At 37.1% G+C, this 23,712-nt stretch overlaps 1 protein-coding gene across 1 annotated transcript; it reads right to left on the bottom strand.

Moving 5' to 3' along the window:
• Positions 1-251: 251 nt before the first annotated feature.
• LOC148128130 (uncharacterized) lies at positions 252-2,678 on the bottom strand. Its single transcript, XM_087921096.1, has 3 exons — positions 2,544-2,678; positions 1,807-1,975; positions 252-1,484 (listed from the first exon to the last, which is right to left on the bottom strand). Exons 2-3 carry the CDS (start codon positions 1,968-1,970, stop codon positions 1,295-1,297), a joined length of 354 nt encoding a protein of 117 aa, XP_087777222.1. The 5' UTR covers positions 1,971-1,975; positions 2,544-2,678; the 3' UTR covers positions 252-1,294.
• Between the last annotated feature and the right edge of the window lie 21,034 nt (positions 2,679-23,712).

Here is a 23,712-nt window from a genome sequence, read left to right on the forward strand (position 1 = left end):
GAGAAGCCCATCTGTAGATAAGCTGAATGCCATGTTTTAGGTTTTGGCATCTAAAAGTCTTATCTATAAGGAACGTTGAGTTAAAGACTATTCAGTGGTGGAATTCAATTTTTTTTACGACCGGTTCTGTGGGCGTGGCTTATTTGGGTGTGGCTTAGTGGTCATGGGACTCATGTAATTCTAAAGCTAAATACGAAACTTTGTGCCTTCCCATCTTGTCTTAAAACATCAACAGAGAATTATTTTTGTGCAATAAGATTTATTATTTCTTTCACATATTGGTCTCAGAGAGATTGGCAATATAACTTCATCAAATGGGCAAACAGAGTAATATAAATACAGTGAAAACTACAGGATGCACATTTCAATGCACTCCTGACAAGTAGCTTGTTTTCCATCGGTCTTCTCGATGCTTACAAAATGCACTTTTCATACAGAAAGTATAACTGAATCATAAAACTACACATTACAACAAAAGGCTGTAGTCCTACAGATCCTTACAAGAAAGCCACCTCCACCAAACACAAGAGGGTTTATTTTGGAGAAAAGATGCTTAGGTTAACATTGTGGATGTGAAACATTTAAAAGAGTTCTTCATGATGAAATTTAACCTAAAGAGCACATCCTGCCACTTCTAAAAAGCACTGCTCCTCCCCCGAAAATTGTTTTACATCACCCATGAAAACTAAAGTTGGAAACAAAATTTTGGGAATTAAAAAAATAATGCCCATAAGCAATAAATCTATGTCTATACATATAATATATCTCTGTCATTAAAAAGAATACAAGAACAGAACACCACTTGTTTAAATAGGATTGATTTCTCTCATCGGCAATCACTCGCTCACTCATTCCTTACTCGATCACAGGCAGAAATCACCTCACACACAGTGTAGTCCACTGCACTTTGCCAGGCCAGATCATTCAAGTATCAAGACGCCCCTCCCTCCCGAGAGAAGGACCTGCCAATTCCATGCCATGTGGGGAAGAAAGGGAGGGGCAGTCACCCCAAAGTAGAGAAGAGCCAGCCACCAGCAGCACCATCACCACCTAACTTGACGAAAGAGTGCTTCTGTAGCTTCCATCTAGTCTTTATTTCACAAGATACTTAGGGAGGGGTGCAGAGTTTGGTCACCTGTTCCTGCCGTAGCCTAATGCCTGAGTCCTTGGAGGGCATTTTCTCATTTCTCCTTTTCACCATCAGGGGGCTAAAGAAACTCTTTTATCCTCTCCAAGTTTGGAAGCAGATTTCCATCATAGTAGACTCCACCTCAACCAAACTGGCCGTGAACTCCTATCCTTGGACCAAGAAAGCAAAAGAGCGCCGCCTGCGCCCATAGCCTGATATGGTGAGCAACTCGGGAGAAGCAGTTTGCAAGGAACTGTCAGTCAAATGGTTGAGTTTATCCAATAATTTGCCAGTAGCGCATGTCGACAAATCGCAACCTGGTTTTCTCTTCACAAGGACGTGTCTGGTCTCCTGGCTGAGGCAGAGAAAAAGGGAAGAAACCAAGGTACAGGGCAGAGCCGCAGCAAACTGAGAAGGGTTCTTCCTAAAGATTCCAGTTTTGGGGAACGAGCCCCTCTCAGCTTTAGGCACCTTGACTTACTTTTGGCACCTGCAGATATGACATCTATCTTCTTAACAGACTAGAAATCAACATGCCAGAGGGTCCCACCCTCAACCATCACGGGGCGGCATCTCTAAGGGTGTAAGAGCCTCCCTTTTTTGCTCAAACCTCCCATCCCTCCTTTGCCAGAAAATGCTCTGAGTGTCACAACATTCAGGTGAGAAGACTTCATTACCTGGGCAGCCGCAGGATGTCTCTCACATCCCGGGTGCGGATGAAAGAATGCACTCTTGGATCAGCCACTTGCTTTGCCAGGTTCCAGCTTTCAATCTTGGTTGCATATACTCTGAAGAACAACCAGGAACCCAGGTAGAGAAGAGTAAGCGAAAGGGCTTTCATCTTGTCTGGGGAGAGAAGGGCAAAGGGTCAACACAAGCTTGATCTTCTCCAAGATGGGGGGGAGGGGAGAGTTTCTTGGCAGCTCAGTGCACCAAGCGGGCCCCTCCTCTCCTCCCTCTGCCTTCTTCTCTCCTTCTCCCCATTCCTAAGCGAGAGAGCCCCTTTCCAGGCTACGCTAAACATGAATCATTCATTACAGCGTCCAGGGCTCCCTCTGACACACTTTCCCTTTGCTCAGAAAGGCTGAAGCCCCCCTCCCACGAAAGCACCCAGGTAAGAGTTACTCCCCAGTTGCCCACCGCTGCTTCCAAAGGAAGCCCCGATCCAAGGACCGGCAGCCCGGAGCCCAGTCTCTCGCGCCCGCTTTCCGATCCGCCGCGCTACATACACACGGTACACACGCTGCACACGCGCTCCGCTTGGACGACTCCCTTTTCTCCTTTTTTCCTCTCCCGCGCCCGCACCTTCAACTCCCACTTAAGAGTTCAAATAAGGATAATAATAATAATAATATAATAATAACATAATAATAATAATAATAATGATGATGATGATGATGATGATGATGCAGACCTAATGAGGAGGATAATCCAAGCGAGGCTTCCCACAAATCTTCCTGTAACCTAAAGGCAAAGCTATAACCCCGAAAGCTGCTCGGCTCCGCGTCTACCTCGCTTGCTTGAAGTTACCACGGTCTCCCCACGCGCCGCTCGCCCTTTTTATAGGCAGCGGCGGGAAAGGGGGTGGGAGAAGGGCGGGGCTGGGAAGGTCACGAGGGAAGGGGTGTTGGGGGGGGCAGGCTCCCATGCAGCTGAGTAATGCACTCTGGCTTTTTCGCGGTGCATCTCCTGCCCATCACAAATACCTTGGTCCACGGCGCTTTTCCCCTACATGCACACATGCCGTCACACCCATCTGCGTCTACACGCGCATGTACACACGCAGCCGCCTCCTTTCCCCTCTCTTTCAGTTGCTAAGCTTTTAAGGTTTGTTGCAACAACTTCTCGGTTGCGGGAGGCTTTCTCTTGAAATGGTTTTTTTTTTGTTTTTGCTGAAAAGCTTTTTCTCTCCTTTCGGCGTGAAGGCAGAAGAGATTTAACCCCCTCCAAGGAGCCCTTTGCCCCCAATCAACTCTCGGTTTTAGAGGCAAATGCAATTTCCCGCCATCTTTTCGAAAGAAGAGGGACGCTGCTAGCTGCAAGGGAAGAGTTGCTGGCGGTGGCGCGTTCCTAGCCCCGGCCGTTCTGGGAATCTGCAAAACTATCTACTCAAATGAGGTGGCTTTCCTTGGCGCTTAAAATATTTATCCGGATCGGATCGTTGGAGTTTGTAAGGGGTAGTTCGCAAAGTATACGTGTGTGTCTATACATGTGTGTGTGTATACATCCATGCATATACATACACACATATAGAGAGACAGGCATGCGCGCACACATATATGGGGTGAAGAGAGCAAGAGCGCACCTACACACATTTGTCCCTCTCCAAATCCTTCTGCTGCATCTACTTCGGTGTGTATATGTGTTCCAGAGTAGGATGACCAAAGAACCTCAGGGGGATTATGGCAGGAGTATATCTACTTCCAACAGGGTCACCCAAGGCGAGAAGGTCATCCCACTGCCCAGCTAAAGTAAGCAGACCTCTATATTGCATTGCAGTGGTGTGGGAAGGTGCCAGAGGCAGGCAGTTACTTCCCTGGCAGGGGCAAAGGTATCACCTCATACTATTTGGGAGAAGGCAATGAAGGTAAACCACTCCTCACATTTTTTCTAAGAAAACCATATGAATACAGGTAATCCTCAATTTACAAAAAAATTAGTGGCCTTTCAAAGTTACAACTTCACTGAGAAAGTGACCATTTTTCACAGGACCCTTGAAACATCCCCTTGGTCACGTGATTGAAATTCAGCTACTTGGCAACTGACTCATATTTATGGCGGCTGCAGTGTCCTGGGATCATGGGATCATCTTTTGCCACCTGACAGCCAAGTCAATGGTTAAACCAGACTCACTGAACAAGCGTGTTACTAATTGAACAATTGCAAGGATTCATTTATCAACTCTGGCAAGAAAGGTCATAAAACAGAGCAAAAATCACTTAACCAATGTCTCGCTTAGCAACATAAACATTGGGCTCAATTGTGGTCATCAGTTGAGTATTAGCTGTAGAAGCTATATAATGATTGATGGATATGATGCCAAATGATGTCCCCTTAGGTCGAAGATCACACAACCTCAATAAGGGCACAGATATGTGTGGGACACACGCGTATGGCATTTTGGGTATGTTCACAGGGTTCTGGCATTCGGTGCCAAAAAGGTTCACCATCACTGCTCTACATAGAAATCAATCTCATTTTCAGGCCATTAATTTCTTTAAGAATTGGGTTAAAATAAGTCAAGCGCTACAGACAGCATGTTCTGCAACTTCATTATTCAGTGGTTTTCATGGGATTGTACAAATTATTCTCCAGTTCATTCTACACTGTTCATCTTATTATGAGCAGTATAGAATGAACTGTTCCGTTCAGTTCATTACTGTTCAGTTCATTGATGATTCTTCAGTTCATTCTGTGCTTGTTCATAGGGAGAAAAGTGGTGAATAATAATTGCAGAAATTATTATTACGAATGCCACATCCCTCTAGTTGAAGCATATCCCATAGAAATCAATCTCATTTGCAGGCCAATAACTTCCCTTAATAACTGGTTAAAATGGATTTTGCAAAAGATTACACTTTTTGGGGGGGCGGGGGGGGTATTTTTTATTTTTTTCTTCCCTTAAATAGTGTGTGGTTTGGGTACAAATGTCTCTGTGCTATTACAATCAAAGTTTACAATATTCATTACATTGATAATAATTCTCTAATCTTACAATATTAATAATTAGCATTAGATGTCCACTCATTTCTCCCTCTTAACGTATCTTCTAATGAAGTATATAATATATTGAGTATGCTCACCTTAACAATTATATATAATAGTCATTGTATTGTTTACATCTCCATCTTAACATTTTATTTCTCATTTTTATTCTCCAACTATCCATAAAATAATTCCCATCTCATATAATATTCAGTTTGTTCTTTCACTTTTATGGCAAGTGTTAATCTATTCATTTCTGCACATTCTAATATTTTTCTAATCACATTCTCCTCTATGGGGATCTTGTTACTTTTCCAGTTTTGTGCAAATATAAATCTACAAAAATATTTCTGGTTTTAAATCAATATGCTGCACTGTCATTTTTTCCAGCCACATTTGTATTTTTTCCCAATATTTTTGCCTCTATACATGTCCACCACATATTATAGTATGACCCAGGTATCTGGTGGCATTTCCAATATTTAGTTGATTTGTCTTTAAACATCTTTGCCAACTGTGCCAGTGCTAGGTGCCATCAATAAAACATCTTGTATAAATTTTCTTTGTATGCAGTTGACATTGTCAATTTATAGTTTCTATCCCACAATTTCTGCCATTCATCTAGTTGTATTGTATAGTCGAAGTTTTTTGCCCATGCTATCATTGTCTCTTTCACTTGTTCATCTTCCAATAGCCAATAGATGATTATACACCTTTTTTTAATTAACCTTTCTCCTGTCCCTGTTAATATCTTATCTAATTCTGTTGTTCCTTTTTAAAAATCATATAATTTAGCATCTTTCTCATATCTAGAATGTATCTGCACCTGTGAATACCATGTCATATTAATCCCTTGTTCACTCAATTATTCTTTAGTTTTGAGTTCCTCCTTTTCATTCCATATATCTTTATATCTAACGATATTTCCCATGTTAATAACATTGGATGAATCACTGCTTCCATTGTTGAAAGCTAGACTGGTATCTTCAAATAATGTTGTTTTCTAATTTTCTCCCATACTAACAATAACACATTCCTTATATAATGTCTTTGAAAATAACCATGTATTCTATTTTTCCCATACCATAAGAAGGCATGCCAACCCAGTTGCAAGTCATGTCCTTCTAGAATCAATAGACTTGTATGTCTCAACGCAATCCATTCTTTCATCCATGTTAATGCCGCTGCCTGTAGTACAATTCCCAATCAGGTAGTCCAAAGCCTCTTCTGTTTCTTGCATCCTGCAACATTTTAAAGCTAATTCTTGCTTTTTCCCCCTGCCAAATGTATTTTAATATTTTATTATGTTCCTCAAAGTATCCCCCCCCCCAATTTTATCAGAATTGTTTGAAATAGATACAGTACTCTCGGCAATATACTCATTTTAATTGTAGCCATCCTTCCTACTAACGATAACTGCAGATTTTTCCATTTTTCCAAATCTGTTTTAATTAAAGATTAAAGTCTTTAGGATTATGGTGGGGAACCTGTGGCACATGCGCCATAGGTGGCATGCAGAGCCCCCTCTGGGCACGCACGCCATCACCCCAGCTCAGCTCCACCATGCATGTACACACACCAGTGGTGGGATTCAAAAAAATTTACTACTGGTTCTGTGGGCATGGCTTGGTGGGCGTGGCAGGGAAAGGATACTGTAAAATCTCCAGACAGCGGTGGTATTTGCCGGTTCTCTGAACTACTCAAAATTTTTGCTGTTTTAATTAAAGATTAAAGTCTTTAGGACCATGATGGCAAACAGTTGGCATGCAGAGCCCTCTCTGTGGGCACAGGCACCATCATCCCAGCTCAACTGCAGCATGCATGTGCTCACACCTCCCGCCGGTCAGCTGGTTTTCAGGCCTACGCCATGCATGCGTGGGGGTCTGGGGTGCATGCGTGGGGATGGGCACATGTATGGGGTGGGCGCATGCACAGGGAGTGGCCATGCACGGGGTCAGGACGCATGTGTGGTACACATGGATATGTGTGGGACACACATGCATAGCATTTTGGGTATGTTCACGTGGTTTTGGCATGCGGTCTCAAAAAGGTTCACCATCACTGCTCTGCATAGAAATCAATCTCATTTTCAGGCCATTAATTTCTTTAAGAATTGGGTTAAAATAAGGCAAGTGTTACAGACAGCATGTTCTGCAACCTCATGATTCAGTGGTTTTCATGGGATTGTACAAATTAATTATTCTCCAATTCATTCTACACTGTTCATCTTATTATGAGCAGTATAGAATGAACTGTTCTATTCAGTTCATTACTGTTCAGTTCATTGATGATTCTTTAGTTCATTCTGTGCTTGTTTATAGGGAGAAAAGAGGTGATTGGGTCCTTATCATGAAGAAATTATTATTACGAATCCCACATCCTTGTAGTATTAGTGGAAGCATATCCCACAGAAATCAATTTCATTTGCGGGCCAATAACTTCCCTTAATAACTGGGTTAAAATGGATTTTGCAAAAGATTACACTTTCTTCTCAGAGAAAAATACATCTTTTTCCAGATATGATATGATTTGGATTACAAAAAAATTGCTTCATAAAAGACTTAGGATACTTTTGTGATCGTAACCCAATGACTTACACGTTAAATTTGGTGCCCAGGCTTTCAAATGTAGTTGAAATGAGTTTGTTTTGCAGAGATTGCAGTTTGTTAAAGAATGTAACAATATTCCTGTTGGGCATCATAGCAGACAAATATAGTAAAAGAAATGTACATGTGTTAACAGTGGTCATAATCATGTTCGCAAAACATTGGAAGGGTGAGGAAATCCCCATGGAAGAAAAGATAATAACAGAATAGCAGAAATGAATAAACCAACATTTGAAATTAAAGAAAAGGAAGACACTGAAAATTTTGAGGTATGGGGTCTGTTCTATTGTTGGTTAAATAAGAGAAACAGGAGTTAGAATCTCAATGAATTACAAGAGAAAGATTAATCTCACTATCAGGGTTGTTTATTGTAACTTATTAATTGTGATTAGATTTACTAATTAATGTGTATTAATGTTATGAGGGAAAAGCAGTTATTATGAAATTACCATTAGACAATACTATTATTAAACAGTAATACTATTATTAAAATGTTGGTTATTACATAATGTAATGGTATTACATAATGAGAGAATGTATGGATCAATGGTTTAAAATTTACTTTGAATTAAAGTTTGAAAGAAATCTTTCATAAAATGATGTACCACTGATAACTGACTCTGGATAGATTGGCAAAAATGTATAGGATGTCTGGTTGCTGATTGTGCTATATAGAAAAAGAAAAAAAAGCTGCAAAAGTAGAATCACAATAGGAACATTGAATGTAAGAAGCATGAGCATGGGAACGCTCAACATAGTGAAAGATGAAACAAACTGATAATTGACATTGCAAATTGAGATGGACTGCATACTTCCAACCAGAAGATATCACCACTTATTATTTAGAACTTGAAAAAAAAAACACAGAACAGCTTTTATAATTAGGAAGAGTGTAGCAACAAAAGTGAACAAATAATATCAGTTAGACTATGCAGAATACTCTTTAATATGATCACATTTGTGCTCCAGTCACAGATACAAAAGAAGAGGAGATGATAACTTGTATGATCAAATTCAACTTTAGGAACCCAATTTGGGATAACATACCACAGCCTTAAGATCTAGATGAAGAATGGCAATTAAGATGGCTGACTTTTAAGAAGCACAACCAAACAAACCACACAGGTCTAACAAAACCACTTCCAGGAATGCAGTTGCCCTGAAAGATATGGCACCACTAGAATAGAATTAGAACAGGCCATGCCAGGACTAAGACAAAGCTCTTAAAGTGGGGGATGGCTGAGAGCCCACCATGTGAATGTGGTGCTCTGGAACAAAATTAATACATAAAGTTCAAGAATGTTTCCTCAGGAAATTTCAAGGCACTTGGCATGATCTTGTCACAGCCAAATCAGAAACAGGTGGTTAGCTTCCATTGATATTGAATCGTAACATCAATTCCATTGCAATTCTATCTCATACATACATACATACATACATACATACATACATGCATACACAATACAATATAAAATATCAAATTAAGATAAACTGTAACAAAATCATGATAATATGGAGCCATAGAATTGCATAAGCTAACACTTTCTTTAAACTAAATTTGCATATCCATGACTGCATGGCCTCTGTAGATGTCATACGCTAAATAAATAAATAATCAAATTCAATACGAAATTGACAGAACATGCAAGCAAGATGTGTCATTGGTGAGTGGAATGCCAAAGTTAGAAAAATGAAAGAAGTTGTTGTAGTTGGCTTGTGTGGCTTAGGAAACCAAAATGAAATGAGACATTGGACATCAGAATGGAAGAGCTCACCCTACTTTGAAAAAAGAGATTTAACACAATATACAAAGTATTGTCTAATATTCTTTATTTCACATGTTAGCAAAGTAATGCTTAGGATCATCCAATACAGTTTAGAGCTCAAGTGGAAAAATAAACAGCAAATTTGTACTTGATATTGATTATTGAAAGGCCTTCAATGATCTTAATCAATGTCAAGTTGCGGAAAGTGCTCAGAAAAATTGGAATCTCAGAACATCTCATTGTACTCATGGGAAGGCAACATAAGTCAGGAAGCCACAATATGGTCAGAACATGGTGAAATAGATTGCTCCAGGTTGGCAAAGAAATGACGTGAGCTCCCCAACTTGTATTTATTCAACCCATATACAGGGAAGCTGGATTAGAAGAAGATGAGAATGGTTTTAAAATTGGAGGAAGAAATAACAAGGGATATGCTGATAACACTGTCCCAGTTGCCAAGAATGCAAAGGAGCCACAAGCTATAATAATAAAAGTTAACCCAGTGAAAAGTGGAACTAAAACATAAAGAAGACCCAACAATAACAAGACATGCAAAAAAAAAAAAACAACCAGGGGGGAGGAGAGTTAGAGTTAGAACAACTAGCCAGTTGACATTGAAGATACCAAAGGGGTAGATAGGTTTCTCTTGTTAGGATCAGCCATGAACAGTAAAGAAACCAATAATGAAGAGATACATGGAGACCAGCACTTGGTAGAGTAGCCATGAGGACCATGGAAAAGAGAATCAAACGCACTGATATATGTATACTTAGAAAGACAGAATTGTACAAGACTTGTGTGACACAAATGCTGTGACACTCTATGGATGTAAAAGTTGGATTTCCAAGAATCAGGTTAGGAAGAATATTGATACCTTTGAACTTTGGTCTTGGAGAAGACTTACGAGAATACTGTGAAAAGTCAAGAAAACAAATCAAAGGACCATAAACCAGAGTTCTCACTTGAAGTACAAATGACCAGGGTCTACTGAACACATTATGCAAAGATGTCCCTCTCTGGAAAGGACTCTAATGCTGGAGTGTAAGAAAAGAAAAGGATTAGTAGTGGCACGGTAGATACTGCAGGTATAGTTTGTAAGACTTAATAACAAGAACTTGATGGCTGATGATGATGATGAAATCACACACATTTGAGGATTCAGATGACAAGGTAGAAAAAATAGCTAATCCTTAGTTTAAAGATGCACTTTATGACTGAACAAGATAAATTTTACTTCCAGTGAGAAAATCCCTGGCAGTAGCAAGCAGTATAATATTATTGTAATAATATTTTTGCAGATGTATATTCGATTCTTAGAGAAGTAGAATATTTGCAGTTTCTAAGGGAAAATCCCTGACTTCCCACTAGGAAGTATGTTCCCTTAAATCCAGGAAAGTACATATAAACCATAATGAACTATTTCAGCTCTTTCCAATAAAATAAAAATTATTGGGATAAATTCAAGAATTGTACAAATTATTGATGCTATTTTCAGTGCATTCAGCAGAATGATTTTTGCAGATTTCAGACATTTTAAATTTAACTTAATTTGGAACTATATCTACTATACTTTTCCTTTTTCTGAATGTTTAGTCTGGACTTAGGCTTAGTTTGTATTTTTGTACAATCTGAAATGGGGAGGAAGGTGGGAAAAGAAGGAAATAAGCAGGAAAAGTAGGCGAGACAACATGGCATTTCTCCCTCAGGTGGAACATTGATCAGCTTGTAAAAATGCAAGATTTTAAAACCTTAATTAACTTTTATGACAAAGCAGTGTTGGATTAGTTTACATCTGAGGAAAGCAATTGTTTGGTTACCAGAAACTACAATTGATGGGTGTGGGCAGGTGTGCCACATCACAGAGATATAATATTGTCAAGTAGATGAAGTTAGAATTTTCTGTCCCTGAATCCCCCCTTTTAACACGGTATTTTACCTACCAGTTATCTATTTATTTTAAGTGTATTAGAAAGCAACAGAACACTCAACATTTGTTATTTTAGATTTCTGTGCAGCCTTATGCAAAGATGTAGGAGGCACTGCATGCGATTCTGCTTTCTTACATTCACAATTATTCTGCGAAGTAGATTCTGCTTCACATGAATGATTGATCCAAAGATGCCCAGTGGATTTCATGAATTGGGATCCTAACCTGAGATTATCCACTGGTGTGTTGGAGCTGCAACTCCCAGAATTTTAACCAGCATCTAGAACGACCTACCATATTAGGTCCATTTTCCCCCCATTCAATCATGTCCAGTTCTCAGAACTAGCTGGAAAGTCCCTGCAGTTTCCTTTGGCAAGGTTTTTTAGAAGTGATTCCCATTGCCTCGTTCCAAGGACTAAAAAAAGTGACTGGCTCAACATCCACCGAGTGGCTTTGTGCCCAAAGTGGGACTGGGATTCATGTTCTCCTGGTTTCTAGCCTGATGCTTAACCATTACATCAAACTGGCTCTCAGTTCCATATTAAATGCTAATATATCTAACAAGACTTGAAAGTAAGCATACATAGGCTCCAAGTCACCGGATGATCAATCTTTCAGTGTGCAACCCTAGTTAGCCAACCTTGGCTGACCATAGAAAAAAAAGGCTAAGCAGAGTTTAGACATGATTAATGCTTATGAAGTGTTAAGTTATACTAGTAGATTAAAAATATAGAAAAAGGCAACAGGAAACCATATTCCCATTACCCCAATAAACTTTAAAGATGCTATCATTTTAGCTACCTATTATATCCCAGGCTGTGTTGTGATTTTCTGATAGTTATCATTTCTTCTTATTTTGTTGTGCCATTTAAGCCTTTGTTAAGGTAAAGAGCTATTTGGACTACACACTGGACACTGAATCAAACAAGCTAACTCTAGTATATTCCTCTTCTGTTGGGAAACTATATTGAATGATTTTTAATAGCTCTGTATAATTGTGCCAACACAGAACATTGGGTTAATTGAAAGAACCCATAATTTTAAAATATATACTATTGATCATACATGCACAATTAAAATGTTTAAGTGTTCATACTAGCTTAGTAGGTGTCATCTCCATTAGTAGATCAGGTCAGGAAATTAACTCCTGGAAAAGCGAAACCTATTCTAAATAAAATTCTACTCTAGCATGGAGTGCCACCAGGCTTGGTTAGCATCTACATGAAATGCTGGAAAAGTGTCAAATACATCTTAAAGATACACAGTTATATATCATTAACCTGGAATGGGCAGCAAATGCAGTGAACGTTGGAGGCAGAATTGGATGGGGGAAAGTAACTTGAAAGTGAATCATAGGAAGTATATGTTACCATTTGTCAAATAATGTCAGTTTTAGTGTTAGCCTTTGTGCTAGTTCTCACTGAAGGAACAGTTATCACATGTGATTTCTTTAGAATTCATGGCTTCTGCTTGAGCAGCAGGTGGAATCTATGGCCAATTGCAATTTTTTCCAAACTGAAAAAGATCAGCCATCTTTTTTATATCTCACTTGCAGCTAAAGGTATGGCCACCCATCTATAATTATTCCTTGATCTTTCAACTCCTGATTAGTTTTTAATTTCTTCTGGTTATCTAATATTTCATTATATCTAACTATTTTGCCTAAATCTAATGCATTGGGGTAGATCATAGCCTCCATGGTGGATAGCCAGATGGGTATTTTCATATAGTGTTTTTTTCTAATCTTTTTTCCAGATCTTCCGTATCAGTGAATCCCACATTTGATATCTGTAAAAATATGAATGCTTCTTGCTTCTTTTCCCACAGGAAGGCATGCCACCCCATCTGCAGGCTGTGTCCTTCCTGAGTTAAAGTCCCTTTGTTATTAAGTTTACCCACTCCCTAATCCATACCAATGTTGCAGCATTACAATGAAGTTCCCATTCTGGGAGTCTGACGCCACCTCTACTTCTACTATCCTGTAGTGCTGTTAATTTTATTCGAGCCTTCTTGCCTAACCATACACATTTTATAGTGATTTTTTTTTAAATTCCACAAAAAACAAAAAAAGAAATTGAGGAAATGTTGTTATATACTTTTGAAGCTGAAGATCAACATCTGGAATAATACTGTCTGGAAAATAATACAGATCCCAGGACAGTTACTAGGGCATAATGTGATCATGATGCACCATTTCCTCTTTCTATTTTTTTTTAAAATATAGTTTATTAATTTTTACAATTAAAACCAGTCACAATACATACACAAATAAGCAAAAGAAAGAAAGAAAGAAAAGAAAGAAAAGAGAAGAGGAAGAGAGGGAAAGAATTTTAAGAAAAGAAAGAAAGAAAGAGGTTACAGGATTAAAAGTATTCTTATTTTAACAGTTTGCAAGATCTTCTTTTGTTTTCATCACCTTAACTTGTGTCATATAACCACACCTGTTTTTAACTTATATCGCTACCTCGTTATTATGTATTGATACTTTTCTTTTATGCCTTATAATATATTATTTATCTTTGGTCAATCCAATTATACCAACAATTCCAGCTGTCATAGTATAGTGAAGTGTCTTTGTTTTTAGCGCCAAAGTCAATTTATCCATTTCTGCGCATTTTGAGATTTTTTCAATAATCATTTCTTCTGATGGAATTTGGTGTTGTTTCCAATGTTGAGCGAAGGCTAATCTGGCCGCTGTTAAAATGTGTATTGTTATGTATTTGGTTTTTTTGGAAATTTGCTTATCAAAAATCCCTAGTAGGAAGGACTCTGGTTTGTATTCGATCTGCTCTTTGGTGATTTCTTCCAACCAGGTTTTGATTTTCTTCCAATACTTTTGGGTTTCTGCACAGGACCACCACATATGGAAAAAGGTTCCTTCTTTTTTCCTACACTTCCAGCAATGCGGACTCATGTTGGGGTGCATCTTCGCTAACCTTGAAGGGGGAGATGCCATCTATAAAACATTTTATAAAGATTTTCCTTGTATGCTGCCGATTTGGTAATCTTATTGTTTCTGCCCCAAACTTTCTCCCATTCCGCTAATGTGATGCTGCGCCCTACGTTCTTACTCCAAGCAATCATATTTCCTTTTACGATTTCTTCTTCTAGTTCTGTTTCTAATAAGTAGTTATAAAATTTTGTTATGTTTTTTTATTTGATCCTAATAAAATTTTATCTAACTGTTGCAGTTTGTTATTAATTCCGAATTCTTTTTTGTCTTGTTTATATATGCTTTGAATCTGAAGATAAACCCATTGATCAATTTTATGTCCTTGCTCTTGAAGATCCAGCCTCGGTTTCAAATTTCCTTGTGGGTCTAATAAGTCTTTGTATTTAATCATTTTGGTAAGCTCCAAATTGTTTGGGTGAATCATTGCCTCCATTGTTGAAATCCATACTGGTACTTTTGTATAATGTTTTTCCTTATTTTCCTCCAAATTGTTAATAGTGCGTCTCTAATTAAATGTCTATGGAAATATTTTTGACTGGTTTTCCCTACGTCCCATAGAAAGGCGTGCACCCCTTTGTAAATCATGGCCTTCTAGAAATAGTATTCTTTTATTGGTTAAATTCACCCAATCCTTCAACCAAACTAATGAGGTGGCCATATGGTATAACTCCCAGTTTGGAAATGCTAACCTCCCTGCTCTTCATATCCTGCATTGCTTTTACATTTATTCTGGGTTTTTTCCTTGCCAAATAAATTTCAGGGTTGTTCTATTGAGTTCTTCAAAAACTTTTTATGTAATTTAATTGGGATCGTTTGGAATAAATACAAAAATTTAGGCAGAATGTTCATTTTAATAGTAGCAATTCGGCCTAGTAGTGAAATTTGAAGTTTCCCCACGATTCTAAATCTTTCTTTACCTGATGTATCAGTTTATCATAATTGTTTTCTTTAAGTGTCTTACAGTGTGGGGTTAGCCAAATTCCTAAGTATTTCACTTTCTTTGTCACTTGTATCTGCATTATTTCTTCTAGTTCTATTTTCTGTTTTTCTGTTAGGTTTTTGGTCATTAATTTGGTTTTTTTTGTTTATTTTAAGTCCCGCTACTGCTCCAAATTTCTCTAATTCACTCATCAATTTTGGTCCCCTGTCTTTTGGTTCTTCAAGGAAGAAAATCATGTCGTCCGCAAACGCTTGCAATTTATATTCCTCTTTCTTAACTGTTAATCCCTTTATATCTGAATTCCGCCTAATTGTGTTAATAATGTCTCTAATGCTAATATGAAGAGCAGGGGAGAGAGTGGGCAACCCTGTCTCACTCCTTTTTCTATATTGGGCGGGTGCATTCCCCATTCACTATTATATTAGCTTGTTGTGTGTCATATATAGTTGTTATAATATTTTCAAATTTGGTACCCAGATTCAAATTATAAATTTTTTGAATTAAAAATTGCCAATTCAAATTATCGAAAGCTTTTTCTGCATCTAGAAACATGAGTGCTACTTGTCTCTCTGGGTGGGCTTCATAAAATTCTAGTACGTCTAATACTATTCTTAGATTATTCTTTATTTGCCTAGTTGGAAGGAATCCATTTTGATCTTCATGTATATACAAGTTTAGCAATCTTTTTAATCTGTTTGCTATAATAGAAGTGAATATTTTATAATCAGTATTTAAGAGTGAAATCGGCCTGTAATTGTTTATATATCTGGGATCTGTATCCTCCTTCGGGATCAGCAAGATCAGTGCCCCCCTCCATGAGTCCGGCATCCTAGCTGCTAGTAAAACGTCATTAAAAACTTCCACCATAAGTGGTCCGATTTGATCTGCTATTGCCTTGTACAGATCCCGTCTGGGCCCGGGGTTTTATTATTTTTCTGGCTCTCTATTGCTGATTTCAATTCCGATTCAGTAATGTCTTTATTTAATAGTTCAGCCATTTCTTCCCCAATTGCCTTATCCTTTACTTCATCTAGATAATTCCTTATTCTATCTTCACTGACATCCTCTCTTTTGTATAAATCTTCAAAGTATTTATGAATGATTTCTTTTTTCTGTTCTATTTCCTGGTATGTATCTCCTTTGCTATCTATTAACTGGTATATCAGTCTCTTCTCTTTCTTTTTTTTCAATTTATAAGATAGCCATCCTCCTGGCTTGTTGGCATGTTCAAAATAGATTTGTCTAGTTAAGTTCAAATTCATAGTCATTTTCTCTTGATCAATTAAATTCAGTTTGTGTTTGACTATACTTATCTGATTTTGCAGTTTGGATTCTTTTGGGTTATTTTGTAGAAGGGTTTCTAGCTCCTTAATTCTCTGTTGTAATTTGTTTTGTTGGGAATATTTTTCCTTGTTTCTCTTAGCATTATAAGAGATTGTTGTGCCTCTTATAACCGCCTTCATCGTATCCCAGACATTTTGTTTCGTGGTTTCTCCGTTATCATTTTCTTTAATTAAAAATACCAATTCCTCCTTTAATTTATTAATATATTCTTTCTCTCTTATTAATTGAGTGTTTAAGGTCCATCTTTTCTTTGGTTTTGCCCTGCCCTTCCATATTACCTGTATTGGATTATGGTCTGCCCATTCATTAGGCAAAATTTCCACTTCTTTTGTCTCATTTGCTATCTCTCCACTCATCCATGCCATATCAATCCGTGGCCATGTTTGGTGGGGATTTGAATAAAATGTAAATTGTCTTTTTTCAGGAAGTAATCTTCTCCATATATCTGTCAGATTTAGCTCTTTCATCATTTCCCTACAAATCTTGGGGAGCTCTCTCTTCCCCTTTTTATTCTTCCCGGCATTACTGTGATCCTTTTGGAAATCAGCAATGGAGTTGAAGTCCCCTACCATACAAATATTTCTTTTTGCAATTCAACCAATTTTCCATATAGGTGTTTAAAAACTCTTTTTGGTCTCCATTTGGGGCATATATTACTACTAAAAAAATTGGAATATCATTAATCCAGATCTGCAAACCCAGAGTCCTTCCTTCTAAGTCCGACCATATTAGCTCAGATTTCAAATCCTCTTTCACATATACTGCGATTCCCTTCTTTTTCTCCTCATCTGCTGGTGTGGTAAATAATTTTCCTAATTTCGGGCATTCTAAATATTTTTCATCCTTCTTCTTTATATGGGTTTCTTGCAGGCACGTTATATCTGCATTATGTTTAATTAATTTAGATAATATCCTTTTTCTCTTAATTGTTGAATTTAAACCATTTATGTTTATTGATAGTAATTTTTTTTCTTCTCCCATCTATTTAGTTTTGTTTTGCTCTTTGTCGTGTAACAATTCCTCTCTCTTCTTGCGCTTGTATTGATGTAGTTCCTTCTGTCTTTTGTTGTGGATAGGTATTTTCTTGGTTTCCTACCGTTCCAGTTCTATTTTTATGTCCACTGTATTCTTCTTGAAACTTTGTGTCCAATTTCTCCCTACTACTTTGCTCCTGTGGGCCCACCATCCGTTCGTAAAAATCCTGGGCTTTTTCCATAGTATCTATTTTGATTTTCCTCTCTTTCCACGACACTAACATTCCTTCTGGAATAAGCCATTTAAATGTGATTCTTTTTTATTTAAATATGCTGCCAGAAATTTATAGTCACGCCTTTGTTCCCTTATTCTCCTCGGTATCTGTTTAAGAATCACAATTTCTTTCTCTTTGTAGGTTATAGTTTTATCTCTTGAGGTTCTATATATCATGTCTCGAACACATCTTCTAGTGAATCGTATATGTACTTCCCTAGAACAATTGTGGCGTCTTGCATAATTTGTATTGACCCGGTAGACTTCATCAAACTCTTTTTGAATTTCATCTTTATCCATCTTCAATAAACCAGCCAGTATTTCTGCCATCAAGTATTCCAAGTCTTCTTCTTTTGATTCTGTCACATTTTGGAATCTTAGGTAAGTTGCTGCCTTGTCCATTTCTAGGAGGACAAGGAGTCCTCCATTTCTTTGCTCATGCTTTTGAGATCTTCATCCACCCTTTCTAATTCCCTTTCTGTTCGTTCGGTTCTTTTCTCTACTTCTTTTATTATAACTTCGTTTTTCTCCAAGGCCTGCTGCAACACCCCCACTTTATCCTCTACTTTGGAAATGTCCGCTTTCATTTCTGTCTTTAGTTTCCCCATTTCTTCCTTCAATTCATTGATATCTGCCCTGTTTCACTGTGGTTTTTAATCATTGTTTCTTGCAATCTTGTCAATGAGTCCTGTAAAGTTAGGAACATTGCTTGGATATTCGCATTCGAGATGCTAGTTGACTTCTCTGTTGGTAGTGTTTCCTCTATTGTTTTTTGTGCCATGGATGAAGTTGTTGTCAAAGTAGTCATTATTGTGGGATTAACCTTCCTACCAGATTTCAAAGCAGTGGTAGTTGTAGTAGTCATTTCCTTTAAAATTTGTTTTTGTTGTTGTACAATATTGAATATATTATTCCAAATTGGCATTCAGTATTCTTAGTTCTGTAACTAAAATTGACCAAGATCTATCAACCTATTAAGTAGCTATATTCTTGACTAATTAGTAAAGTGTATATATTTTTCTCTAGTTTAACTTCAATATAAAGTAACCTTAACTATAAAATATATTACATTCACAGATAAACCCACACAAAAGAATATAATATTGATCTAGAGAGCTCTAAGCTTATTAAGTAACTAATGCTTAATATTCTTACTGTCTCCCCTATATTCCCATTCAAATTATAACAATCTCTATTAATAATAACTTAACTAAATTAATCCAATATTTTAACACTCTAATATTCCATTACTAAATGTACATATTTATCGAGAGGAAATCAGAGGGGAAAAAAAAAAAGCAAGCATATTTCAACATAGCATACCATCAACAAGTAAGAAAGAAGAGAGGCTATTTTAGTAAGTATGTACACACAGAAAAGGGTTGAGGAAAAGAAAAAAGAAAATTCCAAAGACAAGAGTTTTTGTTTCCGCTTTTCACTTTGGAAGCTTCCACTTCTAGCACACCGGAAATGGCAAATGAAGATTTGCTGAGTAACAGCTGCCAGTAAGCAATATTCCCACTCGTTTCAGCGTTCTGGATACTGCCTATGGCGTTGCTCTATCTTTCCCCCCGATCGGCTTCGTTCTGCTTCTGGATCCAATTTAATAGCTTCAATCCAAATGTTAGTGATAATAGAGTCTTCAGACTTCCAAAATTCTCTTTACTTCTTTTTTATTTCCGACTCTCTTTGCACCATTTCCTCTTTCTACATCAGTTACCCCCCATTAGCAGTATTCAGATGTAACTTTGCTACAGCTTAAATCCTTGGCATTATGAAATACGGAATATTCTTCCAGGTGTTGTTTCTTGATCTTATATGGAATCCTATTCTGTTCTGTTCTATCCTATCCTATTCATAAAAAAAGAATGCATTCCTATACTTATTTTCCTGTGACTTACATACATGCTCTGTGTCTATTGATGTCACTAGTCCATCTAGTACAATACAGGTAGTCCTTGACTGTCAATAATTTGTTTCAAGTTACAGTGAAAAAGTGACTTATGACCACACTTAAGACTGTCATAGCATCTCCAAGGTCAAGTGATGAAAAATTGGACATATGGGAACCAGCACATATTTAGGATTGTTGCAGTATCCTGGGGTCATGTGATCACAACTTGTGACTTTCCCAGCCAGCTTCTGACAAGTAAAAGTCAATGAGGGGAGCTGGATTCACTTAATGATGATGTGATTCACCTAACTGCAGTGATTCACTTAACAACTGTGGCAAAAATGGCTGTAAATTGGGTGCAAATTATTTAACAACCATCTTGCTTAGCACAGCCCCAATTGTTGTCTTAAGTCAAGGACAACTTGTAATGCTGTTTGGCCAGTGATAGTTCTCCAAGGACCATACCAAGGCTTACCTTTTTTGGCTGGCTTTGCTTGTGCCCAGGGGAGAAAAGATGGCTCAAGGGACCCTGGTCAAAGAAGGTGACTCATCTGGACTCCTTCATTCTGACAGACTGGAGAAGGGCAGGAAGTTTGTGAGGGAAAAGAACAACAATTTTTTCCTTTTATAGAAAATAAGGCACAAGTAGGTCAGTTTTGGTATTGTAAGAGCTACCAAACCAATCTGGTTTTGCCTGGGGCCATATATAAACACACATATAAATGTGGGGGAATGTGTAGAATGGGGATGTGAAGAGCAAAGAGGAATAAATTTTTAAAACCCCTTTCTAGTTACTTTAATGGTAATGGTGCCCCATTCCTCCTCTTCTATATTGTGCAGTTTTTAAAATATTTATATTACAGTCATAGACCGGAAGAAATAAAAACACTCCGTAAATATACAATCAAAAATCCTAGTATAAAGTAATAAACAACAGCTTAAATGTATGATAAAATACAGTCTGTCAATTATACATGGTCTAGCTACACTAAAATTACAATCCATAAACTGGCCCATAGTCAGTTTAATACTAAAAGGGAAAGGAATAAGCAGTGCAATGGGTTTGCCACATTTGTTGTATAAAATAGCTATGTTATTAATCCAAATCAATGCATCATTTTCTAGTTTTAATTTAAATTTTATTGTTTTGAAAATCAGCTGTAGCTTAGGAATGGGTTTTGGAGTGAACAAAATGCCTTGCAAATAATTCATAGTTATTATTAATAATAGTTATTTGCAGAATTCAAATCACTTACGACCATACTGTAAAATTTACATTGTAAACAACCAACCAGTTTCCTCATGGAGGAACTCATTATTGAATCCTAAAACCTGCTAAATGCTGCCTAGAGCTTTTATTCGTTCTACATTGCAATACAGTTAATTGCTTTCCTCTTGTTTCCCAGATATTATCTTTCCTGCTAAAGGCTTCTATTAATGTTGGCTGACATGAGTGCTTCATTTGAACTGAAAAGTCATGTCATAAATGTCTTAGCAGTAGATTAAACAGTAATAGAAAAATGCTAAGCATGCTCAGGTTGATCATTGGTTAATGTATGTTGATTGTTGGAAATCAAGATTCTGTTTTCTAGCCATTCTGTTGTTCTTGCTACCAAAGCACACAAAAGTCTTAATTTAATATTACACTGATCAAGATGTATGTGTTCCTTTAAAACCATTCTCTCCAAAAAATAAAGATGGCTATTTTTAGCAGCGCCATTTCTCTGCCTCTCTTTCAGAACCATTTCCTTTCTGTTACATTTAGCACAGCTGAAGTTGTAGGGGAAAATGTTTGATTTGGATTAATAACACAAATAGATCTTCATTTTAAAAATGTTCAGGGAGCGTGAAGGAAGAAACTGATGAAATTAGATTAAAGATGGACAATGTGTTTTGTTTCATGAACAGAATTATACAAAAACCATACCATTAATAGTACACTCACATAAAGAAGTGCCTCCCTGGATTTATTTGTTTTCTATGCACAAAATGAGCATGTTAAGTGGTTTTCAAGTTGACCACTAGGTGGCTCTATATTCATGTTATTTATTGAACTTATCTCCCCTCCCCCTCCCCCCACTGGAAGTAACCACAAATCTGTAAGCGTCCATCACATGCAGGTATCAATCTCTGTAACAAATTGCTAAATTTGTGTGTAATCTAAATCCTGTTGCTTTAAAACCTGCCCAAAGTTACCCAGCTGGCTTTTATGACGAAGTCAGTAGACCAAATTATCTAAATAAATCATAAAAACCTAAAAGAAAGTATCAATGTGATCCTGAAATAAATAAAAGTTAGGTGTAAATCAACAACTAATCTCAATATTCTGACACTAGCCAATAAACCTCATGCGAAGGGATCAAAGACACGCTACACACCATCAAAATAACAATGGTGGAGGCTGCCAGAATTGCAAGAACCAAAACTTTGTACCTCCCTTAACATCCAAAGTAGTAAAAGAAGAGGAGGAGGAGGAGGAGGAGAAGGGATTACAATTCAGAGAAAATGATGAACAACATACAGTAGCTTTCTTTATTTGATCTTAGTAGAGCTCATTAAGAGTTCCCTGCAGGGGAAATAGCTCCAGGTTGGCAAAGAAATGACGTGAGCTCCCCAACTTGTATTTATTCAACCAGTATTCTGAATATACAGTTCAGGGAAGCTGGATTGGAAGAAGATGAGAATGGTTGGAAGAAATTGGAAGAAGAAACATCAATAACATGATATGCTGATAACAATTGCCAACAATGCCAACAATGCAAAGGAGCCACAAGATATAATAATAAAAGTCAAGCCCAGTGAAAAGGGGAACTAAAACATATGCGCAAATACATTCGAGGTATGATAAAGATTCTAAAACAGAAGGTTTCTATGATAAATTTTGACAGGTAGTGATGAAAAGGTGATTAAAAAATTGTATGGATATCTATTAGAAATTAAACTAGAAGAACAAGTTAAAGAAACTGATTGCTTGGGGGAAGAATTTTGGATATGGGATTGATTTAGAGAAATGGCAAAAATTGTGGTCTCAAAATTATAAAATGACAATGTCAACAGCATATAAAGAAAATTTGTATAAGATGTTTTACAGGTGGCATTTTCCCCCAACAAGAATAGCAAGAATGTTTTCCAGAATAAATCCGAAAAATGTTGGAAATGTCATCAGACACCTGGCTCATTTTACCATATGTGGTGGACCTGTGCGGGTGCCAAAAAATACTGGACTAAAATCCACATGTGGTTGGAGAAAATGACGAAAAAACATATAGACTCGAAACTAGAGATATTTTTATTGGGCATTTTCCCTTAAATATATAGTAAAGACTTGGAGTACCTGATTGTAAATGTATTAACAGCGGCTAGGATTGTATTTGCTAAAAACTGGAAAAATGAGAAGATACCATCACAGGAGGAAATCATTAAGAAAATATTGGAATGTGCTGAAATGAATAGATTGACATTTGAAATTAGAGAACAAGAGCATAAACAATTTTATAAAATTTGGGATCTTTTCTAGCAATGGTTAGATAACAAAGTACAATAATGAAATATGTAGATTTCTAGAAAATAATAAATATATAAAGATGTACTTCTTTCTTATAACTACAAAATGATTTTAGGATAGATTTGGGGTGATAATATGAACTGTTATACAATAAATTAAATAAATTATGGTTATCTTGTAAAACATGAATGAATAAAAGTATAGTCAAATGATTGATTAATAATGATACTAAGGTATTTAGTTTTTGATTGACAATATGAGATTATATGTAATGTAATTATAATTGAAGACTACGAAATGGAAGCACAAAACAATTTGTAAACCAACCAGCACGCTGTATGTACACCTATGGAAGACAACTTGATGTTTTTATGTTTTGTTTGTTTATGTTTGTTTTTAAAAACCAACAAAATTTTAAGAAAACCAACAATGGTGGAGGCTGTCAGAAGTACAAGAACCAAAACTTTGTACCTCCCTTAACATCCAAAGTAGTAAAAGAGGAGGAGGAGGAGGAGGGATTACAATTCAGAGAAAATGATGCACAACATCCAGTAGCTTTCTTTATTTGATCTTAGTAGAGCTCATTAAGAGTTCCCTGCAGAAGAAATAGTTGGAAATAGCTTTTTTCTGTTATTTTCATGGGAATGTCAACTTCTCTGTCCCTTAACTCAGTGGCCCCCAACCTTTTTTGAACC

This window comes from Pseudonaja textilis, chromosome 1 (genome assembly GCF_049901715.1).
Source record: "Pseudonaja textilis isolate UNSWEBS1 chromosome 1, rPseTex1.2, whole genome shotgun sequence".
Classification (NCBI taxonomy): Eukaryota; Metazoa; Chordata; class Lepidosauria; order Squamata; family Elapidae; genus Pseudonaja; species Pseudonaja textilis.

What these genes read in the sequence shown, in the direction of transcription:
- LOC148128130 (XM_087921096.1), bottom strand. Translation starts at nt 1,970, where the DNA reads ATGAAAGCCCTTTCGCTTACTCTTCTCTACCTGGGTTCCTGGTTGTTC. An exon ending in GACATCCTGCGGCTGCCCAG is followed by an intron (nt 1,485 to 1,806) that starts GTAATGAAGTCT and finishes TCTCTGCCTCAG; the next exon opens with CCAGGAGACCAGACACGTCC.